This window comes from Chiloscyllium plagiosum, chromosome 19 (assembly GCF_004010195.1).
Source record: "Chiloscyllium plagiosum isolate BGI_BamShark_2017 chromosome 19, ASM401019v2, whole genome shotgun sequence".
NCBI classification, from domain to species: Eukaryota; Metazoa; Chordata; class Chondrichthyes; order Orectolobiformes; family Hemiscylliidae; genus Chiloscyllium; species Chiloscyllium plagiosum.
In genome coordinates this window covers 26,834,597-26,854,322 of record NC_057728.1, presented here as the reverse complement: position 1 = coordinate 26,854,322, position 19,726 = coordinate 26,834,597, and the positions used below count along the sequence as shown (strand labels likewise).

Sequence of the window (19,726 nt, the reverse complement as noted above, 5' to 3'; positions counted from 1 at the left end):
CCAGTGACCACAGCGGAGACACCAGTGACCAGAGCAGGGACACCAGTGACAGAGCAGAGACACCAGTGACCAGAGCAGAGACCCCAGTGACCACAGCGGAGACATCAGCCAGCAGAGCTGAGTCACCAGTGACCAGAGCAGAGACACCAGCGACCAGAGCAGAGACACCAGTGACCACAGCGGAGACACCAGCAACCACAACGGAGACACCAGTGACCACAGCGGAGACACCAGTGACCACAGCGGAGACACCAGCAACCACAACGGAGACACCAGTGACCACAGCAGAGACACCAGTGACCAGAACGGAGACACCAGTGACCACAGCGGAGACATCAGTGACCAGAGCAGAAACACCAGTGACCACAGCAGAGACACCAGTGACCACAGCGGAGACACCAGTAACCAGAGCAGAGACACCAGCGACCAGTGCGGAGACACCAGCGACCAGAGCAGAGACATCAGCGACCAGAGCAGAGACACCAGCGACCAGTGCGGAGACATCAGCGACCAGAGCAGAGACACCAGTGACCAGAGCAGAGACACCAGTGACCACAACGGAGACACCAGCGACCACAGCAGAGACACCAGCGACCAGAGCAGAGTCACCAGTGACCACAGCGGAGACACCAGTGACCACAGCGGAGACACCAGTAACCAGCGCAGAGACACCAGTGACCAGAGCAGAGACACCAGCGACCAGTGCGGAGACACCAGCGACCAGAGCAGAGACACCAGCGACCAGTGCGGAGACACCAGCGACCAGTGCGGAGACACCAGCGACCAGAGCAGAGACACCAGCGAACAGCGCAGAGACACCAGTGACCAGGGCAGAGACACCAGTGACCAGAGCGGAGACACCAGTGACCAGAGCCGAGACACCAGTGACCAGGGCAGAGACACCAGTGACCAAAGCGGAGACACCAGTGACCAGAGCCGAGACACCAGTGACCAGAGCAGAGACACCAGCGACCAGAGCAGAGACATCAGCGACCAGTGCGGAGACACCAGTGACCAGAGCAGAGACACCAGTGACCAGAGAAGAGACACCATTGATCACAGTGGAGACACCAGCAACCAGTGCGGAGACACCAGTGACCAGAGAAGAGACACCATTGATCACAGTGGAGACACCAGCAACCAGTGCGGAGACACCAGTGACCACAGCAGAGATACCAGCGACCAGAGCAGAGACACCAGTGACCACAGCAGAGACACCAGTGACCATAGCAGAGACACCAGTGACCAGAGCAGAGTCACCAGTGACCAGAGCAGAGACACCAGTGACCAGAGCAGAGACACCAGTGACCAGGGCGGAGACACCAGTGACTAGGGCGGAGACACCAGTGACCAGAGCAGAGACACCAGTGACCATAGTGGAGACGCCAGTGACCAGAGCAGAGACACCAGAGATACCAGTGAACAGCGCAGAGACACCAGTGACCAGAGCAGGGACACCAGTGACAGAGCAGAGATACCAGTGACCAGAGCAGAGACACCAGTGACCAGAGCAGAGACCCCAGTGACCACAGCGGAGACATCAGCGAGCAGAGCAGAGTCACCAGTGACCAGAGCAGAGACACCAGCGACCAGAGCAGAGTCACCAGTGACCAGAGCAGAGACACCAGTGACCACAGCGGAGACATCAGTGACCACAGTGGAGACATCAGTGACCAGAGCAGAAACACCAGTGACCACAGCGGAGACACCAGTGACCACAGCGGAGACACCAGTAACCAGAGCAGAGACACCAGCGACCAGTGCGGAGACATCAGCGACCAGAGCAGAGACACCAGTGACCAGAGCTGAGACACCAGTGACCAGGGCGGAGACACCAGTGACCAGAGCAGAGACACCAGTGACCACAGCTGAGACACCAGTGACCAGAGCAGAGACACCAGTGACCAGGGCGGAGACACCAGTGACCAGAGCAGAGACACCAGTGACCAGGGCCGAGACACCAGTGACCAGGGCGGAGACACCAGTGACCAGGGCGGAGACACCAGTGACTAGAGCAGAGACACCAGTGACCAGAGCGGAGACACCAGTGACCAGAGCAGAGACACCAGTGACCAGAGCGGAGACACCAGTGACTAGAGCAGAGACACCAGTGACTACAGCGGAGACACCAGTGACCAGAGCGGAGACACCAGCGAACAGCGCAGAGACACCAGCGTCCAGAGCGGAGACACCAGCAACCAGAGTGCAGACACCAGTGACCAGAGCAGAGTCACCAGTGACCAGAGCAGAGACACCAGTGACCAGAGCAGAGACACCAGTGACCAAGCAGAGACATCAGCGTCCAGAGCAGAGACACCAGCGACCAGAGTGCAGACACCAGTGACCAGAGCAGAGTCGCCAGTGCCCAGAGCAGAGACACCAGCGTCCAGAGCAGAGACACCAGTGACCAGAGCAGAGACACCAGCGAACAGCGCAGAGACACCAGCGACCAGAGCAGAGACACCAGTGACCACAGTGGAGACCTTCAGGGAGCAGAGCAGAGACACCAGTGACCAGAGCGGAGACACCAGTGACCACAGCGGAGACACCAGTAACCAGAGCAGAGACACCAGCGACCACAGCAGAGACACCAGTGACCAGAGCAGAGACACCAGTGATCACAGCGGAGACGCCAGCGACCAGTGCGGAGACACCAGTGACCACAGCAGAGACACCAGCGACCAGAGCAGAGACACCAGTGACCAGAGTAGAGACACCAGCGACCAGAGCAGAGACCACCAGCGAGCAGAGCAGAGACCACCAGCGAGCAGAGCAGAGCAGAGACACCAGTGAGCAGCAACCCAGAGCAGACACCCCAGTGACCACTGCCAGGAGCAGAGACCCTAGTGTCCAGAGGCCCAGTGTGGAGTGCGGTAGCATTCAGCAGTCACAGCATGTGGAGAACGCCTTGCACTGGTCTGCTACAGCGAGCTCTTGGGGAGAGACTGAGATGTTTGTCTTTTTAACTTTGCTTCTTGTTTTCCAAACATTTGGTTACACAGTGTATAACTGACCTGCACTTACACAGGGTATGGCTGACCCATGGTTACATAGAGTATAACTGACCTATGGTTACACACTGTATAGCTGACCTATGGTAACATAATGTATAGTTGACCTATGGTACCACAGTGTGTAGATGATCGATGGTTGCACAGTGTATAGCTGACCTATGGGAACATAGTTTATAGCTGACCTATGGGAACACATTGTGTAGACGACCTACAGTTAGTCAGCATATAGCTGACCTTTATTTACATACTGTATAGCTGATCTATGGTCACACAGTGTATAGCTGACCTATGGTTACACACTGTATAGCTGACCTATATTTACACTGTGTATACCTGACCTATGGTTACATAATATATACCTGTAATGCAACTGTTTTCCTCTTCATTTCTCTATTCTGTAGCAAAGGATTGTACTCAGGTACCTTCATACCTGAGATGGCACTGTCAGTAGCAACTTTGACTGTACTCATTTGAGTACAGTTCACAATAAAGCTAGTTCAATTCAATTCAGTACCATTGTGCGACAAGAACCTCACTATGAAATTATATCTTGGCAATCTAAATGTGCTTCTAGTGTCAGAAATGTCATTGAACCCATGAACCTAGTAACTAGTACAGTTGGGTTTAGTTTCACCAACTCAAATCAATGATATTGCAATGGGATCCCCTCTAGTTTGGGCTCTTGCTAACATCTTCATTGCTTCCCATGAAAAGCTTGCCTTCAACAGAAAGACCACAAACCTCCTACCCTTTGTGCACATCTGAAATGTAGATGACAAGTTTTCAAAATCCAAATCTACAGCTGCATCAAACAATCTTTTTTTAACACAATTTAACAACTCCATGATTCTCAGACAGGGATCTAGAGGTCCTGATGGACAGGGTGATCAAGGGGAAGAGGCATCCTTTTTCCTTTTCCCAGAGGAGGCAGTGCCAACCTGGTCCAAAATTGCCACCTGCATCAGCGCAGACTCTAGGGTGCAGAGGAGCGCCCAGCAATACCACATGGTATTCTCTGCTCTGCCAGGCTAAGTATCCTTACTATCCTCTCTGCTACCTCATAGTCACCCTAACTCTGCCAATGCACCCACTTCCCACCAAGGCGCATGCACTTCCACTCTCACAAATGCAATGCAACACCTTCCCTCACTAGCTCCCACAGCCTTTCGCCTAGTCCATTCCAGGAACTGGGTGCCTGTGTGCAAAGTGTCCCCACTGCAGCCTTTCAATACTAGCTGCCGATGTGCCCTGCAATGAGAGCCTGTGCTTCCTAAGCACACTGCTAGTGCATAGGAGGGGTGGTAGAATGATCACAAGCTGTTTGAAAATGCTGAATGCCAATGCCAGAGGTGGAGGAATGTGTGTGATTGGTGCTGGGTTCATGCTGCAGATTGGTTGTAAGCAACACCAGGTTGTTCAGAGCAAGTGGCGAACTGTATCAGGCAGGTACACAGCTGGTTTCCATACTGAGTATAGCTGACATCTAGCAAGTTTGGCAAGTTAGCTAAGATAGAAACTAAATGTTAATAAGATGAGGTGTACCATTAACAAGGTGTTTAACAAGGATTAATTACTGTCAGTTGGCAACTTGTCACTGCCTAGCAAGAATCTCGCCACAGCCCTTGTGAAAATATGGTGCGGGTTACACCCAACTTCAAGGTAAGCCTCCACTGGACTTTGACCTTGACCCGACTCTGCCACACATCTCACCATCACCCATGTCACTCCAACGCCTACCAGATTTCATCTTTGACAACTATCAGTTCCTGCTACATCTCCATGTCAGCCATGAACAAATTAATCAACACCCTCTTGACATTCTCTACAAATGGTTATTCCTTTTTTAACGTTGTTCTCTATTTTAATTACACCTTCTCTCTCTTTCCCTGCCAAGGTGTATCTAGAGAGGGTTGCTCTCAGCAAAGCTAACCCATTATTGAGTATTCTCTCTGGACATCTGTATTGTATTTATATCTTTTATTTATTTAGATCTCCAGTGTTCACAGAATTTAGTTCACTGTCACCTCTCTTCCAGGTATGCTCATGTTGAGGAAGTTCTGCTTTTCTCTGTGACAAGATTTCTATTTGAATCTTTCAGCTTATTTACCTTGATTGCTTTCTATATTCCCCCTAGTGTTTTGATAAAAGGTTTGCCAAAACTCATTTTCAAAGCCATATCTCCTTGTGACTGCTTCCACCCCTAGTTTTCCCACATGAATTTCAAATGAAATACTATGCTTTATGTTGTGAATCCCAACCAGGATCACAACATATAATACTCCTTAAAACTCATTGCATCCTGAGAACCACACTCAGTGCCCTGTGCAGTCACTTGCACATTCTTGATCTTTGCCTCCATCAGCACCACCTCACTCTATCTCAAAGTTGACTGGGTCCCCATCAACACTTGTTTCTTCAGTTTATTAATGGCTCAACAAGAAACTTTTAGTCTTCATTTTAACTGGGAAAGAACACAAGCTTCAACAAACTTACAAGTACTAATACCACTCTGGATTCTTCCTTAGATCATAACATGATTAGATGTAGGAGCAGGATTAAGCCATTTGGTGGACCAAGTCTGCTCCACCATTTGATCATAGCCGATATATTTCTCAAACCCCTTCTTCTGCCTTGTCTTGTATTCCGTGATCCCCTTACTCATCACAAACCCATCCATCTTTATTAAATATACTCGATGACTTGGTCTCCACAGCCATCAACAGCAATGTGTTTCACAAATTAACCAACCTCTGGCTCAAGAAATTCCTCCTCATCTCAGTTTTAAAGAGTTATTCCTTCACTTTGAGACTATGCCCTTGTGTTCTAGTCTCTCCTACTAGTGGAAACATCTTCTCCATGTCCTCTCCATTAATGCCTTTCAGTATTCTGTAAGCTTTCCATCAGATCCTGCCTTATCCTTCCAAACTCCATCAAGTACAGACTCAGAGGCCTCAACCCCTCCTCATATGATAAACCCTTCATTCTCGGATCATTTTTGTCAATCTTAGCTCCCCTTCCCAAATTCCATCACCTCTTCCAATCCCACCTCTTGTCATTATCGTGTGATGTTTCCCTCTCTGATACTGAATGATCTGTGCTCCCTTGACATACTCACCTCTACTTTCAGGAACAGCATGACTTGGAACTCTCCTTTCATCACCTTTGTCTCTCTGTCTCTACTCCATAGCACAATTCAGCCATCTCCAAAACTCCACCCTCTCTCTGTCCTCCCACCGCACTTAGTCTCGTGACTTCAGCACCATAGTTTCACTGCCCACCTCACCCAATCTAACCTGTCTCCTTCAGAACTTGCTGCACTCGGTTAAAGAACATAAAAAAAAGCACAGAACAGGCCCTTCGGCCCACGATATTGTGCTGAGGATTAATCCTTATCTAAAATAAAATAACCTAACCCACGTACCCCTCAATTCACTGCTATCCATGTGCATGTCCTGCAGTTGCTTAAGTGTCCCTAATGACTCTGCTTCCACCACCACAGCTGGCAATGCATTCCACGCATTCACAACTCTCTGCGTAAAGAACCTACCTCTGACGTCTCCTCTATACCTTCCTCCTAACACCGTAAAACTATGACCCCTCATGGCAGTCAGTCCTGCCCTGGGGAAAAGTGTCTGGCTATTGTCTCGATCCATGCCTCGCATTACTTTGTATATCTCGATCAGGTCACCTCTCTTCCTCCTTCTCTCCAGAGAGGACAGTCCGAGATTGCTTCCTTAACAACCCTATCTACTTGGGTGGCAACCTTGAGGGATCTATGCACTTGAAGACCAAAATCCCACTGTTCCTCCACCACCAAGAATCCTGTCTTTAATCCTATATTCAACATTCAAGATTGACCTTCCAAAATGCATCACTTCGCATTTATCCAGGTTAAACTCCATCTGCCATTTCTCAGCCCAGTTCTGCATCCTGTCAATGTCGCGCTGCAGCCTGCAACAGCCCTCAATACTATCAACAGCACCTCCAACCTTTGTGTCATCGGCAAATTTACTAACCCACCCCTCAACCTCCTCATCCAAGTCATTTATAAAAAACTACAAAGAGCAGAGGCCCAAGAACAGAGCCCTGCGGGACACCACTCACCACTGACCTCCAGGCAGAATACTTTCCATCTACAACCACTCTCTGTCTTCTGTCAGCCAAACAATTCTGAATCCAGATAGCCAAATCTCCCTGTATCCCATACCTCCTGACTTTATGAATGAGCCTTTCATGGGGAACCTTATCAAATGCCTTGCTGAAGTCCATATATGCCACATCCACTGCCTGATCTTCATCAACCTGTGTCTTCACCTCCTCAAATAACTGAATAAGATTTGTGAAGCATGACCTGCCCCTCACAAGCCATGCTGACTGCCTTTAATCACACTATGCTTTGCCAAATAGTCATAAATCCTATCCCTTAGAATTCTTTCCAAAACCTTGCTGACCACAGACATAAGACTGACTGGTCTGTAATTGCCAGGGATTTTCTTATTTCCCTTCTTGAAAAGAGAAACAACATTGACCTCTCTCCGATTCTGTACGACTCCAGTGGAGAGTGAGGAAGCAAAGTTCTTCGCCAGCGGCTTAGTAACCTCCTTTCTCACTTCCCAGAGCAACCTAGGATAAATATGGTCTGGCCCTGGAGACTTATCAATCTCAATGTTTGCCAAAATTTCCAGCACATCAACTTCCTCAATCTCGATCTGTTCAAGCTCGCTTCTTGGCTACTTAAAGATCCCTTTCCTTAGTGAAAACCAAAGCAAAAAAACCCATTTAGGGCTTCCCCTATCAGCTCAGAATCCACGCACACATTCCCTACGCTATCCTTGACTGGCCCTACCTTCTCCCTGATCAATCTCTTATTCCTCACGTATGAGTAAATGCCTTTGGGTTCTCCCTAATCCTTTTTCATGTCCCCTCCTGGCTCTGCTCAGTCCATTTGTGAGCTCCTTTCTAGTGAACCTATAATCCTCTAAAGCTGTGCTAGATCCTTGCTTCCTCCACATTACGTAAGCTGCCTTCTTCCTTTTGACAAGAAGCTCCTCTGTTCTCGTTATCCAAGGCTCCTTAATCTTACCACTTCTTGTCTATCTCAGAGGAACACATTTATGCATCACTCGCAGGAACTGCTTCTTAAACAGTCTTCACATGTCTGTTGTTCCCGTTCTGTGGAACAATTGCTCCCAATCTGTACTTCCCAACCCTTGTCTGATAGCTTCATAATTTCCTTTTCCCCAATTAAATGTCTTCCCTTGGTAACTGGTCCTTTCCCTCTCCAAGGCTATGGTAAATGTGAGGCAGTTGTGGTCACTGTCACCAAAGTGTTCTCTCACCGAAGATCTGATACCTGTCCTGGCTCATTGCTGAGCACCAAATCCAAAATGGCCTTTCCCCTTGTCGGTCTGTCTATGTACAGAGTTAGGAAACCCTCCTGAACACACCTGACAAAAACGGCTCCATCCGAACCATCTGCACTAAGGAGGTTCCAGTCAATATTTGGAAAGCTGAAGTCACCCATAACAACAGCCCTGCTACATCTGCATGTTGCCAACATCTGCCAGCCTATGAGTTCTTCAATCTTCTTACTGCTTTTAGGAGGTCTGTAGAAATCCCCCAGTGACGTGGCTGTTCCCTTGCTGTTCCTAACTTCCACCCACACTGATTCAGTAGACAAGACTTCCTCTACAACCTTCATTTAGGTAGCTGTGAGGCACTCTCTGATTAGCAATGCTACACCCCTCCTGTTTTTCCACATTCTCTGTTCTTTTTAAACGTTCTAAACCCTGGAACATCTAGCAATCATTCTTGCCCCTGTGAAACCCACGTCTCTGTTATGGCCACAACATCATAGTCCCATGCTCTAAGTTCATCACTTTTATTTCTAAAACTCCTTGTGTTAAAGCAGACACACATGAACAACCTCCCTGATAGATTCACTACATCCTGTCACTGCCCCACCTACAACTCCCCCCTCTCAGATATATAGCTCTGGTTCCCACCTCCTTGCCAAACTAGTTTAAACCCACCCGAACCTCACAAAAAAATCTTCCACCCAGGATATTTGTGCCCCTTCAGTTCAGGTGCAACCTGTCCTTCATGTACAGGTCCCACCTTCCCCAGAAGGCATCCCAATGGTCTATGTATCTGAAGCCCTCCCTCCTGCACCAGCTGCGCAACCACGTGTTAAGCTGCACTTGTTGCCTGTTCCTCACCTCACTATCTTGTGGCACCGGGAGCAAACCTGAGATCATTACTCTACTCGTCCTGCTCTTCAGCTTCCAACCTAACTCAAACCTGATGGGGTGGTGGCACTCCTTCGTCAATGGCCTGCTGAGTTCTCCAGCTCTTTCCATTTTTATTCCCATTTCTAAATTTGGTTTCTTAAGTGTCAGTTCTGATGTGCACAGGGTGAAAAATGTTGACATTGTGTCTCCTTTAAGACCTTCAAATTCACACATTTTAATGTGATGCACAAGGATTTTGATCAGAAAAACAGAATAAAAGAAATGAGTTAATTGGAAATGGTAAAGAACATTTTAATTTCTCTAACAGGGAAACACACCATATTTATAATACATATGCAACAAACTAATAGATGTAGATGTTTATGACATTGATATGGGGAGGTGATGGCCTAGTGGTATTATCATTTGAATGTTGATCCTGAGAACATTCCGTGAACCTGGCAGACAAGTGGAATTTGAATTCAATAAATATCTGGAATTAAGAATCTACTGATGACCATAAATCCATTGGCGATTGTTGGAACAAACCATCTAGTACACTCATGCCGTTTAGGAAAGGAAACTGCCAACCTTACCTAGTCTGGCCTACATGTAACTCCCAACCCACTACAATGTGACTGACTCCTAACTGCCCTCTGGGTAATTAGGGATGTTCAGTAAGTGACGTCCTTATCCTGTGAATGAATGAATAAAGAAATCACACGACTGCAACTGTTACAAATAAAGCACAGGAATTGTGTGTACCTCTTTTAGGAGTGACTATATGAAATACAAATGGATCACGGAGAAGATGGCATATTCTGCACAAAATCATCATATGCTTAACATGGCCCCATCATTTGCAGCATTATTTGGCAGGATCTTGAATGAGGCATTTTAGAAAAGCAAACATTCAATTTGAAATTGCTCCTAAATTAGCCAGCAGTAAGTATCTTCTATGTTAACTATAAATTTCATCATGTCACTACAGCAGTTGTTTCCCACTCATTTGTTTGAAATTTGATTTTGCTTATGTAAAAGGTCTTCACTGAATGCTTTTCAATGCACTGGAACATGTAAATGAACATGGGATCCAGCAAAACTTGACAAGTTGGAACCAAAATTGGCAAGAAATAGAGGGTGGTGGTAAAAGGCTGTTTATGAGACTGGAAGCCAGATTCTAGTGACGTAGCATAGGGATCAGTGCTGAGTCACTTATTGTTCAATATAACATTGGGGGGAATGATAAGTAAGTTTGCAGATGACATGAAAATTGGTCAGGTGCTGGATGAGGAAGAAGGTCTTAGGTTCTCAGAGGTGATAGACAGGTTGGTGAGATGGGCAGATCAGTGGCAGATGGAATTTAATCCTGATAAGTGTGAGGTGCTGCACTTTGGAAGAAGTAACAAATCAAGAGATTACTCAATAAATGGCAGGACATGAGGAAGCTCAGAGGAAACAGAGGAGTCAAGGGGTGCTTGTCCATAGATCCCTGAAGGTGGCATGACAGGTTAATCAGGTAGTTTTTTTTAGATTAGATTTGATTCCCTACAGTGTGGAAACAGGCCCTTCGGCCCAACCAGTCCACACTGACCTCCGAAGAGTAACCGACCCAGACCCATTTCCCTCTGACTAATACATTTAACACAATGGGCAATTTACCGTGGCCAATTCCCCTGACCTGCACATCTTTGTACTGTGGGAGGAAACCGGAGTACCGGAGGAAACCCAGCAGACACTGGGAGAATGTGCAAACTCCACACAGACAGTCACCCGAGGCTGGAATCGAACCTGGGACCCTGGTGCTGTGAGGCAGCAGTGCTAACCACTGAGCTACCATGCCGCCCCTAAGATAAGATAAGTTAAGATAGCGTACAGAACACTTGCTTTTATCAGAAAAGGCATAGATTACAAGAGCAAGGAGGTCATATCAGAACTGGACAAAACTTTGTTTATGCCACAGCTGGATTGCTACATGCAGTTCTGGTCACCACACTAGAGGAAGGATGTGATTGTACTGGAAGGGGTACAGAGGGGGATCACCAAGATATTGCCAGGGATGGAGCAGTTTAGCTTTGAAGGGAGAGGTGCTACGCTCGGGATTTCTTTAGAGCAGAGAAGGCTGAGAGAGAACCTCATACAGATTAGATTTTCTAGAGTGTGGAAACAGGCTCTTCGGCTCAACAAATCCACACCGACCCGCCGAAGAATAACCCACCCAGACCCTATATTTATCCCTGAATAATGCACCTAACACTATAGGCAATTTTGCTTGGCCAATTCACCTGATCTTTGGACTGTGGGAGGAAACCGGAGCACCTGGAGGAAACCCGTGCAGACATGGAAAGAATGCAAACTCCACACAGACAGTTGCCCGAAGCTGGAATTGAACCCGCATCCCTGGTGCTGTGAGGCAGCAGTGCCAACCACTGAGCCACCATGTCACCCATGGTTTATAAGATGATGAGGGGGATGGACAGGGTGGATAGAAAGCTGTTGTTCCCCTTAGTTGAAGGGTCAGTAACAAAGGGGCATGATTTAAGATGAAAAATACGAGGTTCAGAGGAGAGTTAAGAAAAAGAGTTTTCACTCAGAGGCTGGTGGGTATTTGAAATGCATCGCTTGGCAGAGTCCTTGAGGCGTGTAACCTCACAATCTTTAAAACTATACTTGGATGAGCACGTGAAGTGTTTGAACATTTAAGGGTATGGGCTAAATGCTGGAAAATGGGACTAGTATAGATTTAGTGGTACAGATTCGATGGGCCAAAGGGCCTCTTCTGTATTATATGATTCTATGGTTAAAGATGGTCTCTTTTTATTTTCTATATTTTGGATTGCGGACAAAAATGAGGAAAGGACTGTTTTAAAAACCAAGGATTGTGAACAGTGTTACTGCACTTTTAGCGGCAAGTTAGCTGACACTCATTCTGAGTGCTGTTTGTTCAAGCAGTAAGGGAGATTACTGCAGATGAGCTGTGGCCAGGGGTGTGGGTTCAGCTGGCAACAAATAGTTGATTGGTCTGTGGAGTGGCAACCAGCTATTGATGATAATGGCTTTCTGCTGAACCAACAACTATGTGACTGGCTCCCAGGTGGTTGGACAGCTTGTGGGTATGAACTTTTGGTGAGAAGGCATTAGATCTTAAAAGGAAGTAGCCACCTTTTGCAGGAAGAAAACACCTCAAGCTGACACAAAGCCAGTCAAATTTCCCCTCATCAATTTGTTTTAACTTATTCATTTTTCTTTTGTGGGATGTGGGTGTCACTGGCTGACCAGCATTTATTGCCTATCCCTAATTGCCCTTGAGAAGGTAGTGGTGAGCTGCCTTCTTGAACTGCTGCAGTCCACCTGCTGTGGGTTGATCCACAATGCCATTAAGGAATTTGGCCCAGCAACAGTAAAGGAACGGTGTTACCATATATCTGCTGCCCTTATCCTTCCTGATGGAAGTGGTCATGGGTTTGGAAGGTGTTGTCTGAGGATCTTTGGTGAATTTCTGCAGTGCATCTTCTAGATAGTACATACTGCTATTACTGAGCTTCAGTGGTGAGAGAGTGGATTCTGTGCCAATCAAGTGGGCTACTTTGTCCTGGAGAGTGTCAAGCTTGTTGAGCATTGTTGGGGCTGCACTCATCCAAGCAAGGGAGAGTATTCCATCACCCTCCTGACTTGTGCCTTGTAGATGGTGGAGAGCTCGCCGCAGTATTTCTAGCCTCTGACCTGCTCTTATAGCCACTGTGTTTATGTGGTGAGTCCAATTGAATTTTTGATCAATGATAACGCTAAGGACGTTGATATTGGGGAATTCAGTGATGGTAACACCATTGAATGTCAAGGGGCAGTAGTTAGATTGTCTCTTATTGGTGATGATCATAGCCTGGCAATTGTGTGACATGAATGTTACTTGCCACTTGTCAGCCCAAGCCTGGATATTGTCCAGATCTTGTTTCATTTGAACACAGACTGCTTCAGTATCTGAGGAGTCGTGAATGTTGCTGAACATTGTTCAATCATCGGTGAACATCCCCACTTCTGACCTGATGATGGAGGGTCCTATTGATGAACCAGCTGAAGATGGTTGGTCTTCGGTTGGTCTCCTGCATAGATGTCCTGGAGCGGAAATGACTGACCTCCAACAACCACAACCATCTTCCTATGTGTCAGGTATGACTCCAACCACTGGAGAATTTACCCCCGATACCCACTGATTCCAGTTCTGCCAGGCGTCCTTGATGCCACACTCACTCAAATGCAGCCTTGATGTCAAGGGCTGTCACATTCTGGAATTCAGCTCTTTTGTCCATGTTTGAACCAAGGCTGTGATGAAGTCAGGAGCTCAGTGGCCCTAACAGAACCCAAAGTAGATGTCACTGAGCAGGTTATTGCTGAGCAGGTGCTGCTTGACAGCACTGTTCATGACACCTTCCATCACTTTATTGATGACTGAGAATAAAACTGATGGGGCAGTAATTGGCTAGGTTGGATTTGTCCTGCTTTTTTATGTACAGGACATACTTGGGCACATTTTCCACATTGTTAGATAGATTCCAGCATTATAGCTGTACTCTAACACTTGGCTAGGGGAATGGCAAGTTCTGGAGCACAAATCTTCAGTACTATTGTCAGAGCCCATAGCCTTTGCAATATCCAATGCCTCCAATTGTTTTTTGATATCACTTGAAGTGAATCAAACTGGCTGAAGACTGGTATCTGTGATGCTGAGGACCAATGAAGGAGGCTGAGATGGATCATCCACTCAGCACTTCTGGCTTGAAGATTGCTGCGATAACTTCAGCCTTATCTTTTGCACTGGTGTGCTGGGCTCTTCAATCATTGGGGATCGGGATATTTGTGGAGTCATCTCCTCCAGTGAGTTATTTAATCATGACTGGATGTGGCAGGATTGCAGAGCTTAGATCTGATCTATTGGCTGCGGAATCGCTTAGCTCTGTCTATCATTTGCTGTAACCTTTAACTTTCGACCAAAATTCAGAGACTTTATAAGTGTGAACCAATTGCTCCGGGCCTTTTGCAAGCAAATGAAAGTACCTGGAAAAGGAAAATTGAGGAGCTTTAAGTTCGCAGAAAGATTTAGACATTTTGGAGAGTGGTCCAAGAAATGGCTGATGAAATTCAATGTGAGCAACTGCGAGGTCTTGCGTTTTGGAAAAAAGAATACAGGCATGGACTACTTTCTAAACGGTGAGAAAATTCATAAAGCCAAAGTACAAAGGGATCTGGGAGTGCGAGTCCAGGATTCTGTAAAGGTTAACTTGCAGTTTGAGTCCGTGATTAAGAAAGCAAGTGCAATGTTGTCATTTATCTCAAGAGGGTTGGAATATAAAAGCAGCAATGTGCTTCTGAGGTTTTATAAAGCTCTACTTAGGCCCCATTTAGAATAGTGTTTCCAATTATGGGCCCCACACCTCAGGACGGACATACTGGCACTAGAGCATGCCCAGCGGAGATTCACACGGATGAATGGCTGAGGATCCTGGGATTGCATTCATTAGAGTTTAGAATGTTGAGGAGAGATCTAATAGAAACTTACATGATAATGCATGGCTTAGAAAGGGTGGATGCTGGGAATTTGTTTCCGTTAGATGGGGAGACTAGGATCCGTGGGCATTAGAATTAGAGGAGGTCAATTTAGAATGGAAATGAAGAGAAATTTTTTCAGCAAGAGAATGGTGGGCCTGTGGAGCGCAGTGGAGACCAGGATGTTAAATGTCTTCAAGGCAGAGATTGATAAATGCTTGATCTCGCAAGGAATTAAGGGATACGGGGAGAGTGCGGGTAAGTGGAGTTGAAATGCCCATCAGCCATGATTAAATGGCAGAGTGGACTCGATGAGTCGAATGGCCTTACTTCCACTCCTATGTCTTATAGTCTTAAGTCCTAACAAACAAGAAGGATCATCTCAGCGAAACCTGTGGACAGGGACAATTAACTGTCTTATTAGTCTTTCCCTCCACCCATTTATCTTTTGAGTCTGTCTGTACATTTGTGTAGAGGGGAAAGTTTTGTAAGAGGATTAGAGTTTTAACCAGCAGTTATATGTTGACAGTTCATAACTCTTTAGCTCGACTCTATTTCTCTGCAGTAAGTAGACATTCTTGCAAAATACAGAAACCTGATCCAGACTTTCTGTTAACCTAAAAGACAGGTAAATTGGGGAATTTGCATTCTTTTATAAAATTGTTAACTTTAGTAATGACTATCAGAATAGCAGGGCTTGATTTCCAGCTTGCTCCCTCAGTGAGGTGTAACAAAGTATTATTTGTTATGACGATAAACATAAATAACTGGTTTTTCACACTGGAGACTAAATTTATTAAAGTTACATGATATCTTAACAAAGAAGATTGATTTGCATTTAAACAATAATGTTTGCAGGTGTGAGTTTAAAACTAAAATTGAAACCACTTGCTTGTAGCCTGGTGAATGCGTCTTTATTTTTGACACAAACTGGTCTCACTTGACACGAGTACAAAGTGGAGGACCAAATTTTTCCATAGCTGATCATGATTTAATGACTTCTCTTGGAAACTGCACCCTTATAGATATCTGGAAAGGGTTGGATGGGAGTGCATGTGGTGTTTCTCATAAGTCACAAGCTACTACACTCATTGATAAACTCACAGAAGAGCAATCAAGATATTATTTAAAATGATCGACAAAATGTGGGTGTTACTGGCTCTGCCAGCATTTATTGCCTATCCCTGATTGTCCTCAATTAGATGGTGATGAATGATCTACTTGTAAGATTGCAGTCCATGGGGTGTTGGTATAATGTACATCTTGAACTACAAATGGAAGTGTATTTTTCCAGCATGTTATTGTATTTAGAAATGCATGGGAAAAAACTGAAAACAAAAACACTCTCCAGTAACTTCAAAGAGACTTCACCTCTGCCAAATAACATTTGGTAAATATTGCCTCTTTTGGCTGCAAATGGATAATTGAACATAAATTGCATAAAATAAATCATCTTATTGCATCACTTGTTCTTGCTGTTATCATAATAGAAGTGACAAATGCTCTGTTCCCTTATCAACCAAAATGCTTAAGGAGCAAAAATGAGTATTGTCATGATTTAGAGGACTTGCTGTTCAATAAGATTTGTTGCTCCTTACCAGTTTTCAATGATCTCCTGAGAACACCAGGTATATTTCCTACTGGTCATCCCACATAACATCCCTGTCTTAACAACAACAATAATATTTGGAGAGATCTCTTACATTGGAAGAAACTGTCACGAGGGTCATATTTCAGCATTTCTGTTGGATGGTCTCTGTGTGAACTGGAATAACCGTAATTCTTTTTATGGCTCGCTACAGACTGTGGAATGTGCTGAACCTCATTTAATTTTATCAGTGACTCGTCTGGAATGGAAAAAGAAATTTAAAAAAAAATTCACCACAAGGTTCTGTTTAAAGAGGAGCACACATTGTTGAATGTTTCACTTATTTAATTATTTTAAAAAGCATTAAGTAATACAACAACAGTCGTAAGTTTAGCTTACTGCCATTTACTTAAATGCATCCAAATTTACAACAACAATTATAAGAGAGTAGAGAACTGGCATGTGTGGACTATCTATAACAGTAAAAAGCTAAGTACAAATATGTTCATTACTAATAATAAGCTTATCTGTGGCATTTTACTCCAATTAAAGTTTAAACAGTTACTTTCTGGTTAAAACCAAAGGAAAGCTGAGTATGTTAAAAGAAAGTCACAATTTCTTTGTCTAAGTTTCAGGTCAGGCTTTGGGTTACATAGAGTTTTGGACTCCTTTATATAACTTCATTACTGTCTTCTTCACACTCTCAATTGGTTCTAATAATTTATAATTCTAAATAATACAAATGCAAGTGTATAATTTACAAATAGAAGTATAGTGCGTAACTTACTAACATAAAGTGAGATATACTTCGAATCAATAATGCTGAATTTAAGGCCAGTTTTGCGAAGTCGCCACTAAGGAAAAGAGACAATAAATATGATAATTAAATTCTTTCGATTAACCAGCCTGCCTCTGCTGCACTGGCCTGCTGCTAAAAAAGGTGCTCTCACTTTAGGGCACTTGATCTTTGCAATAAGCCCCTGTGTTAAGTTGCCTCATTTAGGCTCACTCTGCTTTATTGTTTCTGATATAATGGGGCTGGTGTGTGGATTTAGCATCAGGATTTGGGCCTAAGTATTCCTTTACCTCACAATACATGATTAGCACCATTCTGCAGTAAGTGTGAGGCCATGCCCTGCGTTCAAACCAATGTGATATTTTCTTATGACCACACTACAGTTTGGTGTGAAAAATGTTCATGCCATTCATACGTTTCTTGTTTATTGCCCACCGACTCCTCAGTCCTTGCAGTAAGTAAGGGTAATACATAATATATATGTAATATATATGAATGATTTGAAAGAGAACGCAGATAGTCCAATTAATATGTTTTCAGGCCACACAAAATTGAGGGAGTTGCGGATAGTGAGGAGGATTACCAGAGGATTCATCCTGATATAGATAGGCTGGAGACTTGGGCGGAGAAGTGATAGATGGAACTTATCTGGACAAATGTGAGGTGATGCATTTTGGGAGATCTAATACAGGAGAAAGTATACATTAAATGGCAGACCCCTTTGTAGTATCAACATATAGAGGGATCTAGGCATACAGGTTCACAATTCCCTGAAAATGGCAACATAAGTAGATAAGATGGTCAAGAAGACGTATGGCATGCTTGCCTTCATCAGTCGAGGCGCAGAGTATAAAAATTGGCAAGTCATGTTGTAGCTGTATAAAACTTTCGTTAGGCCACATTTGAAATATTGTGTACAGTTCTGGTCACCACACCACGAGAAGGATGTGGAGGCTTTGGAGAAGATACAGAAATAGTTTACCAGGATAGTACCTGGTGTGGAGTATTAACTATGACAGAAGCATAAGTTTATTTTCACTTGAACATCAAAAGATGAGAGGCAACCTGACAGAAGTTTATAAAATTATGAGAGGCATTTAGAGTCTTCTTCCCAGCATAGAAATGTTAATTACTAGGGGAAATAGGTCGAAGGTAAAAGGGTTCAGTTTAAAGGAGGTGTGAGAGGCGAGTTTCTTTTTCACAAAGGGTAGTAAGTGTCTGGAATATGGTGGAGACATGTACAATAGCAACATTTATGAGGCATCTTGGCAGATATACTTTCCCAGAGAAACCTAATGGCCCAAGTCTAAAACATGGCAGTCTGGATGAAGAACTACAGGTCCCAGTGCTTAAAGGGAAGTTACAGCAGACTGTCTGATTCCCACTCCAAAACTGCTGTGGCAAAATCCAACTTCATCCCTAGAGGACTAGATATATAACAACAAGTGAGCTAAACTCAAGATAATCTCAGAACTAGTCCACTTGAACACCCATCACACTCCTACTTGCTTTATTCTACCTCCATAACAGAGAACAGAAAATTAAAATGTTATCCATTTTGATAGGAGAAACAGATGTGCAGAGTACTTCATAAATGGTGAGGGGTTAGAATGTAGATATGTACAAGTGGACCTAGGTGTCCATGTCGATAAGTCACTGAAGGCTAACATGCAGGTGCAACAAGCAATTACGAAGGCTAATGGAATATTAGCTTTTATTGCAAGAGGATTTAAAGACAGTGAAGTCTTGCTTCATGTATGTAGCAGCTTGATTGGACTGTATCTGGAATTTGGAACTCCTTTTCTTAAGCAAGATATTATTGTCAGAGAGAGAGTGCAATGAAGGTTCATCAAACTTGTTACCAGAAGGTGGGACTGTCCTATGAAGAGAGATTCAGCAAAGCGGACCTGATTTCTCCAGAATTTCTAGGAATGAGAGGTGATCTCATTGAAACTTACGAAGTACTGAAAATGGATAGACGGAATTGATCAGCTGAGATGTTTCCCCAGTTGGGGAGTCGAGACTCGGGGTGCAATTTGGTCCTAGGTAGGGAATTTTTTTTCTAATCGGACAGCAGTGAACCTTGGGAATTATCTATCCCAGAGACCTTGGAAGCCCAGTCTTTGAGTACATTTAAGGTAGAGATTGAGAGATTTCTGATTACTAATGGCACGCAGGGTTATGGGGTCTGTTGGATAACAGACATTGGACTGTTTGATCAGCCACGATCATACTGACTTATGAGGCAGGCTCCAACGCTGAATGGCCTACTCCTGTTTCTACCTTATTTCAGGGCACCCAAGCAAACTTCTGCAATCAAGGCTGGCATTAGTAAACCAAATAAAACCTCCCTCAGAACTATCCAGGCATTCTTCTCATGTTCCATAATTAACATTGAAGCAGGACAAAATTAAAACAAGAGACCCATGTCGTCAAAAGTAACAGAAGCCCAAATTTCCTACCTACAGATCGGCTGGGCGCACAAAATCATGGATGTTAACAACTGGGAGTTTATACTTTTTTTTGTTTATTCCCTCATAGGAGACAGATGTCACTA

General features: G+C 44.8%; 1 protein-coding gene across 1 annotated transcript in view; it reads right to left on the bottom strand.

The window, feature by feature from the left end:
• Positions 1-19,726, bottom strand: part of LOC122559428 (beta-1,4-N-acetylgalactosaminyltransferase 3-like) — a 211,485-nt gene that overhangs the window by 45,413 nt on the left and 146,346 nt on the right. Inside the window, exons 9-10 of the mRNA XM_043708875.1 lie at positions 17,161-17,227; positions 16,489-16,632 (exon numbers count right to left, since the gene is read on the bottom strand). Of these exons, the coding sequence (XP_043564810.1) occupies positions 16,489-16,632; positions 17,161-17,227 (211 nt within the window). The remainder of the gene's footprint in view (positions 1-16,488; positions 16,633-17,160; positions 17,228-19,726) is intronic.